This window comes from Ammodytes marinus, assembly GCF_949987685.1.
Source record: "Ammodytes marinus genome assembly, chromosome: 10".
NCBI lineage: Eukaryota > Metazoa > Chordata > Actinopteri > Uranoscopiformes > Ammodytidae > Ammodytes > Ammodytes marinus.
The window spans coordinates 16,365,645-16,389,356 of record NC_137214.1 but is presented as its reverse complement, the minus strand read 5'-3'; the positions used below and the strand labels follow the sequence as shown (position 1 = coordinate 16,389,356).

The 23,712-nt window shown below is 42.6% G+C and overlaps 1 protein-coding gene across 1 annotated transcript in view; it reads right to left on the bottom strand.

Annotated features, from left to right (window-relative positions):
- Positions 1 to 22,979, bottom strand: part of pcdh19 (protocadherin 19) — a 52,095-nt gene extending 29,116 nt beyond the window's left edge. The window contains exons 1-2 of the mRNA XM_080035791.1: positions 20,842 to 22,979; positions 17,520 to 17,865 (exon numbers count right to left, since the gene is read on the bottom strand). Of these exons, the coding sequence (XP_079891917.1) occupies positions 17,520 to 17,865; positions 20,842 to 22,973 (2,478 nt within the window). The 5' untranslated portion in view covers positions 22,974 to 22,979. The remainder of the gene's footprint in view (positions 1 to 17,519; positions 17,866 to 20,841) is intronic.
- Between the last annotated feature and the right edge of the window lie 733 nt (positions 22,980 to 23,712).

The window sequence follows — 23,712 nt, the reverse complement described above, 5'->3', positions numbered from 1 at the left end:
GCCTTTCACATGGAGTTATAGTGTCCACTTAGAATGAATAGGGCTCTACGGCGTCACCAGGCAAGTGCAGCTGGATAGAGTTTAATTCTAACACCTGTTCGCCGTTCAGGGCTACACGTGTTTTCAGAATTATTCTATCTCAGAGTCAGAAAGAAAAACCCTGAGTATCTCTATGAGATTACGATTCATGGTTTTACATAGTAAAAAGGGGGGAGGGTGGTAAAAAGACTAAACTATCTGCGCCGTTTCCTAAAAGAAATCGGCTTACTTTTTTTAAAGCCGGTGGAGCCTAATCAAACTCAAATAGAAGGAACTTCCCCTTTAGGCAAGTCTTGAGGGATTTTCTTTAATTTGGATGTCAGATCAGAAAAAGTTTTCACACTCCTCTCATCCCCAAATCCGTTAATGTGTGTATGGCGCCACAGGAGATGGGTAGGTGGGGACTTCTTGTGAACAGACTCCTGAAATGTTGAGGGTAGATGTGTGGTTTCCGGTCCTGTGGGAGTAGGCAGTACATAGGTATGTTTTTTGTATAAATCATTAAATGTTTTGGGAGAGAATTACTGGATAGCATGTTCTCTTCTCAGTTGTGCCCTACATTAGCCAGTGTTGAGGGGAGGGAGGTTGGATAAGGAATTCCCAGAGGTTTTTCACACCTCCCCTGGGCCGGGTCTTAAAAATAAACGCTCAGAAAACACTGCCGATTATGTAAACACGTTCCCCTTAGATTATTATATGAGAACAGTGAGTGAATTAACAGCAGGAAGTTGAGATGCTTTTGTAAATAGTAAACCTATAATATATTTATGATCAACCAAATACACATAAGGACGACAGATATTAGTAAATCAGTGAATCTGTGAGGACAGCTGATAGGCTTGCACTCCACGACATGGTGGCGCGCAGCTTGGTACATTTTCTCTCGGCGGCTTAACGGTGGCTGCCAGTCACACACACACCGTGCTGCTTTAGTCTCACTCTGTCCTTCGCTTCTCTCTCTCTCTCTCTCTCTCTCTCTCTCTCTCTCTCTCTTTTTTTTTCCTTCTCTCACTGTGACAAGGCATCTTTCCGGACATTTTAGTTGGATGGAGATTTGCAGCAGCTCGTTACAGACTGGGAGGCTCTGTGAGCGGATGCAGTCACTCGGAGATGGATTGAGTGGGTCTGTTTATTGACATGCCTTAATCTGACATAGGGGGTAAAGGGAATGAGTCACCGCCTCCAGACACACTACCATATCACAGCCACTCCGGCAAATAAGGAGGCAGCAGCAGCACCCAGTGGAACTTCATCAGCGCTCATTAATCCAACTACCCCAGGCAACCCGCTCAAACAAACCATGTTTACTCTGCCTGTTGGCTGGGTACAGGGGTGATGGAGCTTTTCAAAGGGCATGTGTGCAGGTGCACAGATCCACAACGCACACATACAAATGCGCATGCTGTCGCCACACAGACGAACACACACACACACACACACACACACACACACACACACACACACACACACACACACACACACACACACACACACATACAAACATGTACTTCAGACTCCAGCTCATCGAAAAACCCACCCACTCTCCTGCCCACAATCCCCTAAACATAATATCTGTGTACACCAGCTGCTGAAACCGAGTCGATGCACTTTGTCTCGCAAATCAGAGCTGGTGCTCAAAATCAGGGGTGGACGGTTGGGCTTGGTGCCAAAATACCTATCATACAAAAGGGGCTTTTTATTAAACAGATGGGCATACGAGATCTTTTAGCTCGTTTACAGCCAGGCTAACCCTATCAGTGATCCAGCCATGGAAGCCTAGTTAGCTTTTTGATCCTGTTTGCTGGTGCGTCAATGAGATGCACATCTGGTGGTAATATTTGGGATGGTCTTTCGAGGCAGCTGGGATTGACAGCAGAGCATTAGCTGCTCGCACATCACCGCCGCATCTGTAAATCCAGCTTGTTAACAGGACTGTGACAGGCTGCCATTCAGGGCACGCTCAGAACAAAACAACATTAAACACTAATATGCGGTCCGATGCTACTTTTTTGTTTTCCATTGAACTCCCCTTTGGTGCAATGTCTGAGAGATGTGAACATTTATAGTTTACATTTGACTGTAAATTTACCAAAAAAAACAGACCTCACCAAAACCAGAGATATGTGTGAGCCAGCCAGTCGCAAACAAAAACAAATCCTTCTTTGAAGAAATGCACACATGCAAATATAGGCACAAAGGCAAAACAAGCAAAGGGGAATAAACACTGTGAGTCAGATGGGACGACATACAACAAAGATGTACAGTAAGACACACGTGTTCACACACACACACACACACACACACACACACTGGGTGGGAGAGGGATCTGCTGTGGTCTCCGTCAGGGACTGGGAGCTATAGCAGCTTGAGAGCATGGCCAGTTGAGAGGGGGCCAGATGCAGTGGGCTTGACCCACTCATTCACAAGGGGGTTGGGTGGGCGTTTCAGCAGCTGAAACACACAGGGATTAGCTGCACTGACTTCATTTAATTTAATTTGTATTAGGGCCATCTTTGGGGGCAAACATCGCTTTAAACTGCCAGGGGGTGGGGGGTGGGTGCATGGAAAACAGCAACAGACGGTGTATCTCCAACCGTTGTGGTGGATCCACAAGGGAAGCATTCCCAGACCTCAGGCACACACACGCGCAAGTATACTAACAAACAATCACATACAGTACAGACGTGTATGGATGGAGCTTTTCTTCCCCCCCTAATGATGTCTGTATTATGGATTCACATCTTTCCCATTGAAATGCATCTTCGACCCTGCATCCACCTTCCCACAGCTTGATTTCTTAAAAGGAATACCTAGAATCCTTTTGTTGCACCACCATAAACAACATGCAGTCATTTTCTGTGCTTATCAAAGCTCTGCTCGGTGCACTTGTGTGTCTGTGTTTGTGCGCGTGTTTGTGTTGCACGCGCTCTCACACACACACACACACACACACACACACACACACACACACACACACACACACACTAAGCTCTTATCTACCAAGAACATATCTTAGGGGTGGATGTTTATCTGTGCTGATGCAGATTGGAATTCTCTTTGTGTCAGAGCAGTGGTACATAATATAATTTGTCTTTTTGTTGTTTCCCCTGTGCATTTCTCCTAGGCTGATATAGTTTGATATCCTATAGTGGAGAAATCCTTTTAGTTACTCCAAGGCATCTAATGTGCCTTCTACTTGTAATCTGGGAATTTAATAAATGAAAAGGAGAGGAAACAATCTTGTGCATAATCGAATAATTCAACTCCCCTTTGTATTCCGTGAACATGACTTACAATGTTAAGCAGGAGAGGAAAACAACAGCAGTGAGTGAGCGATTACCCACCATGCCTTCTCACATTTTACAACAGCGCTGTGAAAAAAATATGGCAGCGATCATCCATGAAGTCTGCTGTAGCCAAAGCCTGTGGCCATAGGAACACTTCCTTTTATTGTCTTGTGCAGGTGACATAGTCTCAGAGAAAACTGATGTACCATATACTAGGAAAAGTAGTTTTATTATCAAAAAAACATCAACAGCAAAAAAAAGAAATAAAATGTGTGAGCTGCAAATGCATTGCTCTGTCTCTGCTAGACAGTACAAGACTATCAGGCGTTCACTAGCGACTCTTTTTTTCCCTCTCTCCCCCAGCCCCTATCAAAAGATGTTACTGTGTAAAATGTCAAAGAAAAAAAAGAGGCAAGAGAAGTAATCTCCTTCTCCCGTTTGATCGCAAGTGGAATAATTGGAACCCTCTTAGGCTCATTACAAGAGTTGCCCGCCAGCCAAAAGACTGCTCCAACTGCCCCTCTTCATTCATGTTGGAGCTTTGAAAGAGATCTCTTCCTCTAGTAACAACTCTTTATGAGATGCGATGACTAGAGGTCCTGGTACCTACACTAACGGGTAATCCCACAATGCCTTTGAAAAAATATCTTTCAACTGCCATTGTCAAACATTGATTCGGAGCAATTGGAAGGAAACAGCAACAATCCAGCTCAATAATAAAGCCATTATGCATATTTCAATGCACGTCCCCCTTTTTCTTTTTACTTTTCTTTTGCCAATGCTCTTCTCAGTTACGTCAGGTATTCCATATGTTTATAGCAAGTTCATTTTGATCCCTATTACTGATCACCTGGTCTTCATTGTTATTACAACTATGCGTGTAATTATTGGGACTCTAATTACCATTACTGTATTACCCATGATTAACCTAAAGTCTAGGTTTATATCAGTCCCAGCGATGGTAGCCAAGAGATGCCTATGAAGAATGGCACCAATGTCCCTTCAGATAAATCCACTATAATTAGCTGTGTGCCTTACAGGGCCTGTGTGATGCTAATAATTAGAGCGACTGTAGCAAAGGTCATGCAAAACAATTTAGAGGAGATGCCGCCTGCATGGGTAATAGGAAGACATGAGGCGTTGAGCGAGCGTGCAGATTAACGCGTGGAGGCTCATCTCCTTTTTCCATCTTTTCGGGGAGATAGAATACGTATGGCTGTTACTTTACCTCTTGCACTTTGTTCATTTCTCACCAATGCTCTCAAAATAATAGAAATTGAAAACCCATTTTAATGGCAAGTAGACTCCCTGCTAGCGTAGTTTAAATGGATCCATGATTAGATTTGAGGGAAAGTGCTACAGGGTGTATCTGTGTGAACTGATATCAGCTGAAATCGATTGGCTGCCTTTTGAGGTGTGATAGCTATAGCTACCTCCGTCACTCCCGCTGTTGCATCTGTTCATTAGCTGGAATTTGAATGTGTTTATGCTTACCCGTAGTTATCGTTATTAATTGTGAGAAAATGGAGGGAGCAAGAGGGAGAGAAGTGTTGCTTGTTTCACCCAAGTGCACAGGTTAATGAGATGAGTCGAAAATGTTGACAACGAGGTAAACAACAAGTACTCACACTAAGGTACCTGTATCCCCCCCCAACCTCCCGTGTGGCATGGCTCTATATGTACCTGGCAGACTGCTCCTAAGCTGAAGGCTCAGGGTTCACAGCATGGTATCCACTATGGAATACGACTCGCTCCCTCACCTCGCCGCCTTTATACACCCCATGAGATAAGTAACTGTCTCACACCCAAATATAGCATCTCAAACAACACATATGCCTTTGTGTGCTAGATTGGTCTCTATTCCCTGTTGAAGCCCTCCCATCCTATACTCCCAGCAGCACTTCATTAGTAGTGAGTGATACAAACAGCCCCAAACTGCTAGGATAAACCTTCTCTATACACCTCCGGCTTCAGTTTGTCGGCATAATTCACTTTGGTGCGGCGTTAAAGGAGTAGTTTGAAATTGTTTCACTTATCCTCATTCTTGCCAGCAGCAGTGGAGTCTCAACTCCATGGTCACCACAACACAACATGCAAAAACATTATTAAAATGCTTTTATGGTGAGATGTAGCACATGCGTCACTAAAAACAAGTGTTTTTTTGTTTTTTTAAAGCGCTCTACCATTCCTATATTCCTATTTTGTGAAAAGTGATAAAGCCCCCCACCCCAAAAAAAAAGAAAGGTTGCAAGTCTCTGTCATTGCAAATTTATAAGATGATTTATAATACCTAAGTGGACTTAATTCCATCTCTGCAAGAAAGGCTGGCTGGAACTGTTTCATCAAACGGTTAATACACGCCTGTGTGAAAATAATGAAAAGCAACAAGCATAGCACTCCTTAAGCACTGGCTCGACATCTGATTTAGCTGCTTCATTCAGCTGCACTTAACTTACTGATGAAAACCATTGGGCAGGGAACAGAGGCACATGCATATGCCTGTGTGACTGCAAGGTTTTAAAAAACTGTATATATTGTGATTATCATTGATCTCAGTCATAAAATGCCTAATCTCTTTGACTCATATCCACGCCCGGACATACTGGCTGAACTGTCCTCCCCCACATCTGAAGTCCCAAACAAGTGTTGAGAGAAGCAGTGATAAGCAGGTCCTTATCCTTTTAAAGACATTCCCATAATCCAACAGTGGTGCCAGGAGGGAGGGGGCTTCAGATTTAAAGGATTTAGTCTGGATTATAGCTAGTCGTCCAAATTAAACTGAAAGTCAGCTTTCTGCAGTTGCTCATGCAAGCTGGCGACTGGCTTGTTACCAGCAATAACAAGGGAATATTATGGAGGTCCATAATTGGAAAAATGCTCTTATTCAGCCACCGGGCGACAAAAGAAAACGTAGTAAACAATAGGTTCCCTTTTCATTCCTAGCTGACCTCCATGTGACTACACTCAAAAATGCCTTCCATGCTACCTGACTCTCTTTGCCAACCAGCTTAGCCACAGACAAGCTCCTCAGCCGGGGCAAGGCGGCTCTGTCCCCATTGATGCTGCTTCCCATAGCAAAACAAGGCCAAATCCAGGGCTTAGAGGCTGAAATAATCATTATTACTGGATAGCAAACAAATGAAAAGTCAGAAGAACACCACTCCCATGTCTTTCCAACCCCCACCACCCCTTGGTATTTTGACTGCGGTCCTATGGCAAGCACACAAAAAAGGGAGCAGCCATACGTTAGCATTGATGATAGACAATGTTTTGGTCCGATTATGAAAACTCAAAAAACATAACATAACAACATTTTTGGAAATTTGCCTTTAAAATGTATCTCTTCGAATAAGAAGATAGGTTTGATACCACTTTCATATATGTGCTTTAAATATTGAGCTGAAGACATGGGATGGTTAGCATAGGAACTAAAAACAAGGGGAAGCCGTTCGCTTGGCTCTGTCCAAAGGCAATCAAATCTGCATAGCAGCACAGCTCGGGTTCACTAATTAACACATTATATCTTGTTTGTTTAATTTGTACAAAAAAATTAAGATAACCAGCGGGAAACTCCAAAAAGTCACAGCTACCAGCCAAGAGATTTTCACACTGACTTGAACAGATATCCGAGTGGTATCCATGTTCTTATGTGACTCACAAATAGAAATCTAATATGTGTATTTCCAAAACAAAATTAAAAGATTCCTTTTAAAAGTAATTTTTCAACCGTATATTTTATGGGAATATTTTACCATTTTGGGATGCTAACTGTTCCCCCTGCTTGTGTATCTGTTAAGCTATGCTTAACACACCACAGAGCAGGGTTCTCATCTCACACTCGTTACGAAAGCATAAATGTTAATTTCCCAAATGTCATATTCTTTCATTTTAATTGTAGTTTTTTTATGATTTGTTTTGATATTCCTTCAGTGGTTCACAAGGAATGTTTTGCTAACTAGTGCGCTTGTGTTCTCATGTGTGCATGCATGTAAGTGCATTTGACATACATGCCCACACATACTCCTCACTGCCATGATGTCCTGAACTACTGCATATAAGGGCGCTTAACTGACGGTCTTTAAATTGTTTACATTCGTTTGAATTCATACTCGCACCATTAATTCTGTTATTTTCATATTCATACGCTTACACTCATAACCGTCCATGTTGTTATATTTGTGTATTCTCAATCACATATATTTATACATATCCTACTCTGTTATGTATATTATTTTCTACTGCCATGTATAGCATATCATGCACTTCACTCTGGAGATTGCAAATACTTTTAATTTTTCAACTGGAATATTGTAGGATCTGTAATGCACACAGTTTATTTTTCAGTACATGCATATATTGTGCTATATTTTGTTAAATCTTATCATTTAATTTTAATATCTTGAATCTTGAACTATCTTAATCTTAAACTCCATGGTGACCTTCCTGCCGTGCCCCACCAACAGAGCAGTCAACCGCTGTTATTAAAGCACAAAGATTATATGCAAACTCCTTACTCAAGTACAAATACGCTGCCTTCCTTTCTCACTATAGCTCGGACTGAACGGGTAGCAGCACTCAAATAACAGGTACACGAGAGTAATCTTGAACTAAGGAGGTTACTGGGGAAAGTAGTGCACTCGGAGCGGTCCGACAGAGGCCAAGTGCTTTTCATTCATTAACTTGGCCGCCTATGCCGTGGTATGTCAAACCACGGACGTGAGGGGAAAGTCAAAACTGACGCCCCATTGTGTTCCACAGCCAGACACTGACTGAACCCTGGCTATTGTTTTCTGATGCCGTTAGAGAGCAGAAAAAGGGGGCGGGCAAAGTCGTTATCAATTCCCTTGCAAGGCAATCATAACTATTATCATCAGTAGTGTTTCATCCTCCGAGCTCAGCCTAGAGTATTCATCTAATCTATTCCCTGGTACACACATTCTTATCTTTACCAACTTGACCTGGTATCACTCGAGCAAAGAAATGTTTTTTTTTCGCCTCGAAAAGTAGATATGGGTGTAAATAATAGGCCTGGGCCCTTTTCTCAGAAGGCTTAATCCCAAGAAAACAAACCCTGAGTGAAACGGGGCCCACCTGAATTGCTTTCAGGAAAACCAGATAATCAAAATGCAAAACAGCCTTTGATAGAAAAATGAGCCGACTTCCCACAACAAATCCCCTACACCTAACATCAGCAAATTCTACCCGCAGAACTTTTATTTGTATGCTGTGTTTGGGGTTTTTAATGTAATCACACTGCATACGGGGGGCTCCGTCAATGAGCTATTCTGATTTATGTCAGCCCGAATCAGACTGACTGCTTAGTGCTTTGCAGACATCATGAATAAGAAAAGGAGCCACACATCCAACACATTAGGGGTCCCACCGTCTCCTCAGACAGGGGCACAATGGGGCAGGGCAGCGGAGATAAAGGAGGGGGATGACAGGGGTGAAGGAATGGCTGATGCTGATCGGGCCAGAGAAATAGGGGAGAATGGGGACCAAAAGAAAATAAAGAAAAGAGGCCCAAGACACTGGCCACATAGGGCAGAGGGAACGCGAGGGCCTATACTCGGTCATAGCCCATTAGGCTGGCTTGGTAAAAATGCTACAGCTCATTACATGCTCTGCCTCTGTTCTGTGGATGAACAATGCGCAATTACGCTATCCTGCTGCTCCTCTACACTGCTGCTGCATGCCTCTGAGGCGGCCGATATTGCTGCTATAGTGGCTCGCCTGCCAACAGCCTCGGTGCTCATCAAACATCCCATACATGCGCTTCTTAATGCCCATCCAGGTTTATGTCGAGAAACAAAAGCGCCGTACGAATTTGGAGAAAATGAATGGAGGGGAGAAAACTGCTGTAAAAGGGCTGCTCCACTGCAGGAGCAAACTAAACAAAAAGGTATATTGTAGCATTTGTGTGTGTGATACAATGCCTTTTGTCTGCTCTGCCTTTTTTTCAATTCTTTAAAAAAGGTAAGACATGTGACAAAGGGAGAATTATGTTGTTGTTTTTAGCTGAATTAAGTTTCACTCAATGTTACAATTACCACACAGCCAGGCGGATTGCTAACACACAGACAACATCAAAAGGATAGACTGTAAAGTGTGTAAGCAGACAACGCTCAGAGTGCTGTGACAATATCTGCAATGCAGTGAATAACTTACTAGGATTTATCAACACGACTGGCGAATTGGTTCACTTCGAGTCTTCCTCCTTCCCCATTCTACAATTATGCATGCAGAAGCTGACATTTAATCTGATTGGGGAAATGCTAACTAACATCCTCCTGCTTCCTCTTTGTTTTAGGCAAAAAACAGGACACTTGGAAAGGTCATTTTCCCCTGGTGTCAGAGCTGGCTGCTTGGAAAAAAGTTTCTTTTCACAGCGAGTATTGCTGTGTTTCCCTGAATCCCTACCCCCATTTCCCTGTCATTCAAAAAGCATAGCAACAGCACTCAGGAGAAAGCCCTGGGAATTTGCTTAACAATGTGGCAACAAGTCTGGTGGGAAAAAAAGAATACCGATATCCATGAATTTTAATTAATACCTTTTCTCTCCCTCACTTTGGATGGAATTAGTTTGTGACGCACTCAAACCATATTGGTCATTAGTAGAGAACTGTAATTACTTTTTTCTCGCTTGGTTTACTTGCATAAAAACACTCAGGTTTTGTTGTTCCACAACATATCTGAAAAGAAAAAAAATATTCCCGTAAGACTGTGGGTTAGGAGGGCCTAGTTACTCTTATCTGCAAGGAGAGAGAAATATAGTGAAGGAGTGTAAATGTTTTCCTACAGTGCAAGCCAGTAGATATTTTTTTGAAGCCAGAGGGACGGGGCTGGGCACAATTCTCTTGACATAAACTACATACAACAGAGCAAATAGAATAGTGAGCTTCCCTGGCAAATAGATTCCACTCCTGGCTATAACAAAGTTTGTGCTTTTAAATATGTAAGCTGACCTTTTCTATCCTATATTAATGTAACTACAGGCATTTCCAAACACAGGCAGCAAAAAATGCATAAATGAGATATGGGGTTATGTTTTCATTTTTTGGAGGATTTAGCTTTTTCAAAACTTTCTCCTTAACTTGTTTGATATTTCCTTAAAGCTACACCTTAGCTTTGATAACACTGAAACCAAAAAAAAACATTTTGAGAAAATGTGTAAAAGATTGCTTGAAAATGTCTAAATGAATCCATTTTCTTGATGGTACATTTCCGCACATTGACTGCCTGTGCATTTGGGACTTGAGAGTTCAGGGAGCTTTGCATGAAACAAATAGAATGCGACATATTTGTGTCAGGGTGTTTAATTTGAGAAATTAAAAGAAAAAGAAAACAACGCCTTGGGAAAGTCATTTAAATGGGTGATTACGTCCACACAGCATTGCTTGCGGGGCTTAACAAGGTGCGTAATGATGTCCCCTTCCCCAGTGATGAACATCATCGCTATGTCCATTGCCTTCACTCCATTTAGCCTGCTCTCATTTAGCTTTGGACCCATCAACCCAAGCCCAATGCCATTATACCTTTTTGCACTTAGGGACTTGTCCAGTAAATATCTTTTAACATAAATTGTGGGGACAACTAATGCCATTATGCACCTATATCCTTGGCTCATTACTTTGATGTTTACAAGTAAGCTAATTCTTTCCACATGATAGAGCTTTTAAAGTCATTTAAAATGTATATTCCTTTTCAATTATCTCAAAAGATGGATGATCAATTAAGTTGCTTTTACTTTTTAATTTGAACGCGCCTGTGTGTTTAAAAAAAATTCCATAGCACATATCGTTTGTTGACAGTGTCAACATTCTCAACCATTTGAGTTTTTTTACCAGACTAACTAGATTTTTTTTAAATGATTTTGTGCAAGCATAAAACTCACACTCAAATCACTATCCTTTGTTAATACCACATTCAACATTTGCAGGAACATTAAAATAAACAGATTGTTTTCTTTTTACTTCCAGGGGGATAAAGTCATCTTGTACTAACAATAGACATTATTGCTTTCTGTAGAGGTTTGTATGGTTTGTGCAATAAAACCTCTTCCTCCTCCTTACACCACGTTTTACAGAGAGAAATAACATGTTTCAGGCAGTAGCGATACAGGTTGAGCCAAATCATTGGCATTCTATAAATAGATCTCTTTCCCCCTCCCCTGTTCCTTTCTGTCTCTCCTCATATTTTTCTAGGCCTTGCCATTTTCTCCACAGTATTGCTGCCTCTGTGTGTGCTCCTCAGCAGTCACATGTGTTTAAGGACACACACAGTGACATGTGTACATCAGACGCCGTCACTTATGTGTTTTGACTCCTAAGCTCTTTAGCTTGGATGCTCTGATTCCGACGAGAGGGTGGCAACCCGCCGGGCGTGGGTGCTTCTGACTGGCTGCCCGGAGTTGTTATGTCATTTCATTGTACCTCTGCGACATGCAGAATGACATGCAGTGATGGGGGTGTTGCGGGTTGGGGTCAAGGCTATAAAAACCCAACCAAGTGTAAAACTAGCACTGGTTTGTGCATGAAGTGAAAACCATCTTGTTGAGTAATGTCGCAAAAATCAACCCTTAAGCTTCACCAGTTTTGTGTGTTAAACACGATAGGAGGAGCCAGCTGTGGAATGTAATAAAAGGGCACTGAGTACATCACTGTCACCCTGTTAATTTATTTCTGACAGACTAGGCTTTATTTCCCCCTTATAAACACTGACACTCAAAAAACAGAGCATCTCTGAAGTCTGTGACTTACAAATCACCTCTCTAAATAATTAACAGGTTTGTCTGCCACTCAATCAGTGTGCGCGCATCGGAAGCGTTGGGAGATGAAACGATTCTTTCTTAAATCCCTTGAAAGGAGGAGACTTTAAAGAATGCGGTATACACCTACCACTCTTACAGCACATCAAAAAATAATCTTAAAAAAAACACTGACTTCTAACACCAAGCAGTTATTTATCCCCTCTTCTTCTTGCAATATCTGTATATCTGTTATTTTGTTTCCACCGCGACTGACAAACTGTTCAGAGTTGAATAGGTTCTTTATCATCAGAGAATGTCTTATTCCACAAAGCTTTTTCAACAAACATTCCTTTATTTGTACTGTATACTGAATGGAAAAACTGATCAAAGTTCTCATTCAATCATTGAATTTACAGACATTTTAAAAGTGGGGACCTTGCTCCATGGGATGAATTGCTTTGAACTTTTTTTTCAATATACCTGTGTATGTCAAGGAGACATATATTTTAAGTTTCTGTCATTTATGTGATTGCAACATTCTTCCTGTTTTTAATAGACCGTAACTGGGTTTTTTATAATTTTTACATTTACTTTGCTGATAATGCTATTCGCTTCGATATGGTATTGAAGCCTGAATGCTGCAAAACTGCAAAACTAAAAAGGTTTCCATTTTAATTCAAGTTCCATCCAGTGTGTCCTTGTTGCAATAATGAGTGCAATTGAGAAAGAACTCTGTACTTTTCTGCTTTCCCTAATTGTCCTCTCCCTATTACATTTTAAAAAAAATTGTTGCCGGTCACTTATTTCTGTTAATCACAGATAAACAAAAAAAAATTTTAATTAAAAGAACTTCATCTCCAAATCTGACCATCGAAATGGTTAGATTTTGTATAGTTAAATTAGAAAGCTGCTCAGATGAGGGTAAACTGTCAATGATTTTGTATGCCGTAAAACTGTCTACACTGAGGGGGAAAAACTGCTAGGAATTGCAGTAAATATATGAAATTTTCATTAACATTAGAGCTGTACTATAAAATCTAACACTTAAAGACAGAAACCATTATGGAAATCTTATTAGCAACATTTATAGCCAGGCATAACTTAAACACCAGGGAATGGTGACAATATCAAAACAACATTAAAAGAGTACTTTAAATGCAGGAGCACAACAATGTTTGAGTATCGAGGAATGGTGGATTACGCCTCTCGTTTCTCCTTCTGTGAGATTTCTGAGTCGGTCCATAATGATGTAAATGATAATGTCACAGCCCGTATTTCAAATAAATGTGACACTCCATCAGAAAACATTGTGTGCGTGTGTATTCATGAGCATGTGTGTGGGAAGAGATTGGCAGTTTCAACAGATGTGTAGTATGCGCTGACAGCATGACATCTAGTTTGCATGCTCAATATGACACGTTTGAATGCTCCCATGCATATTGTCCTGATGTGAAGTGATAGCGAGGGCTGTGCAGCCTCACTGGAACCACTCCCTGTTGTCTCTACCGCATCACTATCAAAACGTCTTCCTCACTAACAGGGAAAAACAGCACGACTGGTGCAACGAGATACCTTGTCAGTTGTTTTGTTCCCATTTTTATTTTCTCATTTAGGTTCCTTTGAATGACTGCTTGAAGATGAACAAACAAACAAAAAACGTACATCCATATCTTTTATGTCAGAATATGAACCCGACACTGTGGCATACATCACGGTTTCGCCGAGAGCTACAGTGCCTACATAGCCACAGTATCTTTAAGGAAACAGTGCAGGGAGAAGCTGGAGGATGATTGCAATTGATTATCAATTAGCCAAACCTGTGAAGCACGTTCCCCCACTGAACATTTTACACCGTGTGGAGCAAAGTCCAACCCCCTTCTTTTCTAATGCATTTATCATCTGTGTATAATACAAAATAGGCAATCTCTTAGCTGAAAAAGGCTAATCAATAAAGTTAGATAACTTATTTTCCTGCTATGCTCATTATCTGGAATCTCAGGTGTGAGGAGCCTTAGAACATATTACAAATTCAAAAACGCATTCTAGCCAAAGGCCATTCCTTTACTGTATAATTGTCTCCCCCACCAAGTGATTCACTATAATTAAGCCATGGAAGACAGCTCTATTCTCCTGTGAGCTTTCATATTAGTGCTACCACAGGCAGGTCTAACAAACATCTCACAACTGAGGCTTTTCAAAACAACGGACAGGGATGTTCAGGGGGGTATATACTGGTACACATTCTCACAAGGGAGAATACAATATACACAATGCAATTGCAGGCCTTTGGGGAGACCTGTCACTGTTATCTTGGCCAAGTCTGCTGTATTTAGGTGCGTGTGTGCGAGGGGTGTGCATGTGTGTGTGTGTGTGCGAGCGTGCGTGTGCATGTGGGTGCTTTGTCTGAAGCAGGAAAAGCTTGACTCCAGCTACTCTGGCACAAGCGGGATGTTCACTGCCCCAAATAAACTAATGTAGTAGCAAATGGGAGTCTTACACAAGTAGACCAAGAGGCAAGGGGCAAAACTCTGTTACAAACACACACCCCACAATTTACTCTCTGTTCATTGGTCGGTACAGTTTTATTTTAGCTTGGCTAGTTCGGGTCCAAAAGTACACCTACTCTCGGGTACATTTGTTTACTTATCGTTTCTATTTACTTTTCATCTAACTGCTATCTAATGTCAGTTTGCTCTCTCAGTTTGCCTTTCCTATGGGCAGAATATGACAGAATTAATATCACAAGTTAATATGAGGGTATATTCAACTCTTAACTAGTTTAGCCACTACCTAACAATGGAGGAGAACTTTGTATCGATTAAACCACAATTTACAATCAGACACAAGCACAGATCCTCTTTACCTCCATTAGCTAACCTAACCGGAGATCGTATCAACATTCAGACGTGTTTGGAAAATAAACAAACGCAGGGGCATCGTTGTGCCCTGGTGTAAAAACAAAAAGCTCTTCCGCTGAGCATAAATGAAAAAAGGATAATTATGAGGTTGCCCTCAGGATGGAAACACATTTTTTTGGAGACAAAGCCGCTTTAGTAATCACAACAGTGCAGCCACACATGTCCTATGCCAGCCAATGGGATATGGGTTAAGGACTTCTGAGTCAAGTGCTTTCAAGCCCAAGCTTACTCATTACTCACAAAGCAATTATCAGTCATTTCACTGTTGTTTGTTTGTGCTATAACTGGCATTGTAATTAAACTGAAAACTGTTTTGATTTAAGGGCAACATTAGTACATACTGAATAGCTACAGTCTCCTGCTAATGCCACAATGGAGAGGAAAGAAAAACATGACTGTTGCAGTCATGCAACTATTGTTGCAGCGGGTTCACTCTGTTGGAGGGTTAGGCATACTCTCTCGCTATACTGCCATGTCTCACTTGCTTTCTCAATCACACACACATTCTCCTTACTCCCAGGCCAGGGAAGATATGCAAAGGCTGGGTCAAAGAGATGTTTGTCAACATCATGTGCATGGCGGAGAGCAATGGAAGCTGCATGCTAAGCAGGCCCGGCCTCTATCAAGCCAATCAACTGTGTCTAAGGAAAGTAGAAAAACGGGGTCAGGGCTCAGACACCTGGCACTGAGACTCATTCACCCCTCGCTCACTTCTTCTTCCCGTCTTATCTCTCTCTGTATGCCCTCACACGGCTCGAGGAAGCCAGCTCCGAGCTTTGCATGTGGAATCATCAAAATCAATCTTCAGCCCTATTTGTCTCCCTCTACTTTTTCATTAGCTCAAACAAATAAAGGCTCTCCTAATCCTGCGGCAAATGTGCTTTTATTGGATGGTTAAGCCATAGAGACAGGATGCTGCTGGAGCTTTTCACACAACGTTGGTTGATTTCTTTGTGTAGCCAGCCGACCCACATTGTTTTGGCTGGGAAAAGGCGTGTGTTGACCTGCATAATGCTGCCTACCACCACCACCTAATTGTACCACCTCTGCCTGGCACTGAATGGATAGCACCACAGGACAACCCCCTAGAAGATTTCTCATTCTCTCCACCTGTGTTATTTACACACACACACACACACACACACACACACACACAGTCGGAACCAGCTCAGACAGGCCCAGTAAATCAGCATGGCTGTAAGTAGGTCTCATTGACCCCTCAGGATCCATCGGCGCAAGGATCTCTCTGGATCATCCAGTCAATACATCAATATCCACCTTGTGTTTCTTGTTTTAAGACCCCCACTCCCACCCCAACCTTTTTCTCAGTGAATGTCAAATGGAGATGGAGTCATCAATTACAAGTGTGTGTGTGTGTGTGTGTGTGTGTGTGTGTGTGTGTGTGTGTGTGTGTGTGTGTGTGTGTGTGTGTGTGTGTGTGTGTGTGTGTGTGTGTGTGTGCAATCTTATTTGCTCCTCCCAAAAGGAGTGAGAATGACTAACATTCTTCCACAAAAGACAATGACAACTGTTGATTTTTTTCTCTCACACATAAAACGAAAGTGCCCCCTTCTCCCATGGGATCAAGGTAAAGTGGGTCATGAGGAGAGAAAAAGAGGTAGCCCAAAGAATCCAATAAACCAGTTCATACCTATACGAAAATCTTTAAACTAAAGATCAGCGGTTTCGCACACACTCTGTCAGCCTGAATAGTCTTTCAAGTCAAACTGTCACTGCTCTGCTAGAGCCATGCATGGTATGTCAAGGTAATTCAATGGCTGGTTGTGCAGAGCGGCCATGCGGTAACACTGCAGCCCAATGGAAGACACACAGATAAAGCATTTAAAGCAATGATTATTCTTTCTGCTAGCACCTGAAATGGCGTATGGTGGAGCTGATTAGATACATCTGGCAGGAGCTCAAACTCTTTTTTTGCAAAAGCTCAGCACATACAAATATATATATATATATATATATATATATATATATATATATATATATATATATATATATATATATATATATATATATATATAAATAAATAAGGAAACAACTGGTGTGAGAGAGGCCAAATAATCCACTTTGTCAGGCCTCCAAATTCTGCTTGGCAAAGCGCTCTCAGTCACAGGTCAGCTTCAATGTCTCAGTCCCTTCGAAAATGCCTTGAAGGATTCCACTCAGATCGACTGACACATCGTCACACTTGCCATTTCAAATAGCTCAGCTTTCCATTTATAACAGAGGGACATTTTTCTGGCACTCCACTAGACCTTGTGATGTGTTGAAAGGTGGTGCTTTGGCTTTCTATATATCTCACTCTTTAAGATTCAGCAAGATCAAGGAGCCCTTAAAAAAATTAAAAGAATAATGATCTGCCACTAAAAAAAATAACTCCCATTTGGGGATTTAGTAGTAAAAAAAAACACACCTCCCCCTTTTTTATTTCTTTCACCCTAACAACCCAAAGAAAGCAGCCCCGGGCCAATAATTTAGGGTACAGAGAGGCACAGCGAATTTGTATCTCACCTCTGGCAGGGGCATGCCGTTGATGATGAGGTCTGGTTGCTGGTGGGCCTGCCCAGTGAACGGGTGCTGAAAGGCGTGGTTGGGCGCTGCATTGCGTGAGTTCTGGCTCTCCACGTTGAGGAAGGTGCTCTCGGAGCGCCTGCAGCCCAGCGGCAGGCTCTGCTGGTGGTAGTCGAAGTAGTTGAGCGAGGAGGTGAGAGACGAGCAACTCACCACATTCATCTTGTCTGTCTCCTCCACGTCACGCGGCACCAGGCGGATGTCGTTCTTGTTCAGCTTCTTCTTCTTGCTGGACTTCTTCTGGTTGCCGTAGGAATACTCCGCCACCCTGCGCAAGTAAAAGAAACTGAACAGACTCAATAAAGCAGTGTTCTGCCTTCCCCCTCCTCCTCCCCTGTCCACACCACACGCTCCACAAAAAAAAAGAAGCTTGCCCCCGCCATCCATGCCAGCTACAGGCCGCTGTTGGTATACCATTGGTGCAAGACAAAGAACTCATTGCCCACAGTGTCCAGGGGTGAAACAGTGACACTTAAAAGGTGGAGACAGCGATTCTGGACAGTGCTGCTTGTTGTCAAAATCAGTGAACTTCTGCACAAGATCTGCTACCTGTCCATACTGTGTGTGCACTGAAAAAGAAATCTGGTGTTTATACACAGACTAGGCTCTGTGAACGTGCATGTTTCTAGCTGTGGTGGGCCCCCTTTGTTTGCATACCCTTTATTAACATACTAGTTGATTTAACACCATATTTGTTTTATCAGTGCACATACAGTACGGACAGGAAGCGGATTGCGAGCAGATATTCACAGATTTTGACAAAAAAGTGATTCTGACAACAAGCATTCTCCAGAATCGCTGACTCCACCTTTCAGTGAATCCCCACACCTGGCTTGCAATGGAGCTGTCATCCCTTGTTTGTTTGCATTTGCATGCTCAACCATCGACATGTCACAAACAGGCAGACAATATGCAAACATGCCAAAACCACAGAAGCAAAGCAAAGGAACACACACAGGTACTGAGCAGCAGCACTACCGGTATATGCAATCATATTCAAAGCACACAACCCACACTAATTCCATTTTTTCTTTCATTATCAAGGGAGCCCACTAGCAACACGGCATGCCAGAGAACTGCAGATTCAAATTCATTTAGCTGCTCTCAGTGGCTGCTGCAAACTTGAACTGAGTATTTTGACTTTAATAAGAGCAAATGAGCAGCACAGCCATCTTTTATCAAAGGATCCCCCAGATTGGGGAAAATATCCATTATTCGCACAGCCTTGCAGTTTTCCCACATGTATATTCTGATGTTTTCTACCCTCTGCATTACTTCAAACTGTGGAAAACTAGTTTGAACCTTTCGGCATGGAGCATATGGTTTGTATTCCTTTAAAGCCCACAACAAAACCATCTGCAATTGTGTAGTCTGTAATGTCTGTGTTCCTGTCTCTTGTCTTGCTTTGAACGTCTCTGCTATGCTAGCCCCCACTGGCCCTCTGTTCTAATCCTCTGCCGCTTCTGAAATCACACTGGCTAAGAGGCGCCACAGTAGTTTGTCTTTTTCACTTTTCTTTTAGATTGCATATTGAAAACAGCTTCCTGCCCCATTTTGATTCAAAGGAAAGAAAATGGGCAGCTGCAAGGGTAGAAAATACCAATCTACATTTCTTTTACATTTATCATTTCAACATGTAGTCCACACTGTGCCCAAATTGAAATCAGGGAGGGGAAATCTTCAGAATCAGATAGACTGACAGAGGACAAGCAATAAATTGGAGATAACTGCTCCTCATATTGGAGGTGGTGACTGAGAAGCAGAGCACATCAGTGCTGATTAAAGCACCCAGCAGGGAGAGTGGGAGAGTAGTTTTAAATGTGGAATGTGGTGTTGCCTATCATTGTTTCTTCTATGGACAAAATTTCTCCCTGACGTTGAACATATGATACTACATAAAGCACCTGTTGTGATGTCAATGCACTGGTATTCCTTCAAGCTTGGATAAAACACATTATGACTTTTGTTTTTTAGCATTGAGATAAGAAAAGAAAGAAAGAAAGTAAGGTCACGGCTGAAACCAGAGTATTCCTGCTTTTACTTAGAGCTAATAGAGAGAGGACAGGATGCACTGCAATTCATAAAATGTTGGAAAGCACTTTAAAAGCTCTGAGGTTTAAAACACACACACACACACAACTCCGAATACATGTTCAGAAAAAAATCAAAGCAAGGTTAGGTGAGCTTTAGAATCAATGTATTTATTTGTATATATCTTTTTGGAAAATGGCCTAAGTAGACTTTAAATTGAAATTATTATTTTTTGGAGAGAAATATGATTATAGCTTCAGGTAAAACTCTCAAATCCAATCTATATGTAAATTTATAGTGTGATAATGTGGCAGGGGGAAATCAAAGCCAGAGCTGATGATCAGATTGATGAACAAAACAGAATGTTCAATATGCAAGGTCCAGAAAATAATAATCTGCTGCTTTCTAGGGAACTGGGTAAATAGTTAATGACTTTGATGTGATTTACATATTTATTTCAAATACATATCATATGATCTAAAATATTTATATTTAGTGCGTTTTTTTTAATTTTTTTTGGGGGGGGGTTTTACATTTTATTTCACTTTGTTGTCGTACTTGTCCAGACTATTCGTTGGTGCAGAGGGAGGCAGGGTAAATGTGACTGATCCTAGAGGACTGCTCATAACCAGATTAAGGCTGATAACAGCCAATCAGCTACGCTGGACGTTGAATAATAAATGTCTGGGACTGCTATTGAACCGGTGGGACGTTAATTGTCCGCCAACACCCGCAAATTGGACATGACAGCTGAACCGTCATATGTATGAGTCAATTGGCTACAATGGATGAATTCAATCAGTCAGTCACGTTCTTAACACGGAACAGTGGGTTTCAGCAGAATAAGTGTGTGTGTGTGTGTGTGTGTGTGTGTGTGTGTGTGTGTGTGTGTGTGTGTGTGTGTGTGTGTGTGTGTGTGTGTGTGTGTGTGTGTGTGTGTGTGTGTGTGTGTGTGTGTGTGTGTGTGTGTGTGTGTGTGTGTGTGTGTGTGTGTCTGCGATTATTCCTCAGTTTCAGTTGTGGCAGAAAAACGCAAGAAAATCTGCAGTCTTTACATTCGGGGCCTCTACATGCTGCATGACTAAAAGCAATGCACTGTCAAGACGCAGTTTCAAGCACAATCGAGGACACACTATATTTCTCTCTCTCTCTCTCTCCCTCTCGCTATTTTTCTTACATGCACGAACACACACACACACACACACACACACACGGTAGATCCAGTCAGTACCTGCAGTTGTACGTTCGAATCTCCTTGTTATCCCTCTTGCACTTGACCGCCACAAAGATCATGGTGACGAAGAGGATGGCTGCGATGGAGCCCAGAGCGATGATGAAGATGAGGGACAGGTTGACGGGTCCAATGGGCTCCTGGGCGTTGAGGTCCGGCGAGAGGTAGACTACTATGTAGGCCGAGGCGGAGAGGGAGGGCTTGCCGTGGTCTCTCGCCACTACCGTGATCTCGTAGTTAGATTTGGCGCTCTCTCCAAACATCCGGGTGGAGCGCACCTCTCCGTTCACCTGGTCTATTTCAAAGAAAGCCCTGTCCCCCTCCGAGATGGTGTAGGTCAGACGCCCGTTCTCCCCCTCGTCGTAGTCGTCTGCTTTGACTTGGGTCACCATGTAACCCACGCCGGCGTTTCTAGGGATGGAAACCTCCGCCGTGCCATTAACCAGGGGAGGGTTTGTCATGACAGGGGTGTTGTCATTCACATCCAACACAACAATACGCACCGTGGCGTTACTTGACAGCGAGGGATTACCGTTGTCTCTCGCCAAAACTTTGAAATCAAAAGTCCTGGTGTATTCGTGGTCGAATGATCTCATGGAGTAAATGCGGCCTGATGGGTTTATACTGACATATGTGTTTACATCCATGTGCTTAATCTCACCGGGGACTATGGAGTAGGACACTGTGCCATTCATCCCCAGGTCCGGGTCTTCTGCTGACACTGCCAGCAGACACGAGCCAGGGAGGTTGTTTTCCATCACCATCTCTTGATAGTGCGGTTTAAGGAAATGGGGAGGGTTGTCGTTTTCATCTGTGACTTTGACTACCAACGATTTTGTGGCGCGTAAAGGGGGGAGGCCACTGTCCTCCGCTTGGATAGTCAGGTTGTATGTGTCCTTTTGCTCTCTGTCCAGCCTGCCATCGACAAGTATAGTGGAAAAGCTCTCATATTCTTGAAGTCTGAACGGAACATTGCCCTGCAGCCTGCACTGCACTTTGCCATTTGCCCCAGAATCCTTATCTGACACCCTGACTAGCGCAATGACATATCCACGCTGCGCGTTTTCACTAACTTCCACCATCTCTGTGTTCAACGAGAGTAAACTGATGACAGGTGGGTTATCGTTCGTGTCCATCACATTCACTGTGACTTTGCAGTGAGCTGGGATAGAGTTGGGACCTAGATCTTTGGCCTGCACGTCGATCTCATATATGTGTGTTGCTTCATAATCCAAAACACCGCTGACAGTGATTATCCCTGTTCTGGAGTCAATTTTGAACGCATTCCTCGTTTTCTCGGTGACGTAACTGTGGAAGGAGTACACGACTTCTCCATTAGTGCCCTCGTCAGGATCTGTTGCATTCAAGTCTATGACTAATGTATTGATGGGGGAATTCTCCATCACATTAACTGTATACACAGTCTCATCAAAAACAGGGTTGTTGTCATTAGAATCCATCACCTTGATATTTAACTGGACCGCGCCTATCTTAGGAGGGTCTCCTCCATCTTCTGCACTGATTTCATATGAATAGTGGGACTGGGTCTCCCTGTCTAACGATTTTTGCACAACAAGCTCGGCAATTTTGGAGCCATCCCCTCTAGTCTTAATTTCTAGTCCGAAAAGCTCATTTGGGGTTATGGAATATGATTGCACTCCAAAGATCCCCGAGTCCGGATCGCTTGCCCCCTCTAGGGGAAACCTGGTACCAGGGGATGCATTCTCAGAAATCTCAATGTCAATGTGGCTCGTTGGGAATCTTGGTGCGTTATCGTTCAAATCCTCAATTTCAACTTTGATGACACAGATCTCCATGGAGTTTGACATCACTTCTAGGGAGATAACGCACTTTGGGTTCTGTCGACACACTACATCCCGATCTATTTTCATTTGGGTCGTGAGGATCCCGGCTGGACTGAGTTCCACCCATCGCGGTTCTGAATTTGAAATGACTCTTAAGTATGGGGGCTGCGGTGCAATCTGAAATCCTTGTTTTAGCGCGTCCTTTGTCACGTTTCCAATCACTGACCCGGGCTTCATCTCCTCGTTTATTCCATACTTGAGGTTGATAACAGCCTCAGCCCCGACCCAAATTAAGAGGAACACGGCAATTATTTGTATTAATTCCATCTCCTTTGTTTGCTTTGTACCTGTTGAGTTTTTCTGTCTAATAAAGACCTTGATATTTACGCACAAGGCAGGAAAATGGTTCCAAATGAATCATCTCGTTAAAGTGTTCGGAAAAAGTGTTTTGGTGGGGAACAGCTTTAGTGATATGCAAATTATATCATGGTGTAAAAGCCCTAATTGTGCCTTAGCCTAATTTACACTTCTCGGGCAGAGCACATCCTCCGGTCTACTGCAGCGGACAGAACACTGAGGACGACAGATCTGTGAAAACATGCTGAATCTTCTCACAACAGTGTTTTAGCCGTGTAAATCCATGCATGGCTCATATGATGAACTGTCCATGTTCAAGTGGGTTGATATACGAGAACGATGCTCGGACTGGCGTAGAATGAGAATTCCTCTGGGAAACAAAAGTCCCCCCCAAAAAATCGCAAAAATTAAATCTTCTGTGCAGGTGAAGTAACGGGGTTCAAAAGTCCGTGTTAGAATATCCCCCTTGAATTCAGCAGATATTTAAGTGGAATTGTGGATAAACATCTTTTTTTAATGCGATATATCATACGCTGTGAAAAACTGTCCTCTTCGGCCGGCAGCTAAATAGGCTTTCAAAATGCACATCTGATCAAAGATGCAAAAAACGTTCTGCAGTCGAAAAAAAAATAATTCAACAGCTTAAGTCCGCATATGTTTGCCTAAAGAACAAGGGTGCAGGAATGTCTCATCACATCACTGAAGTCCC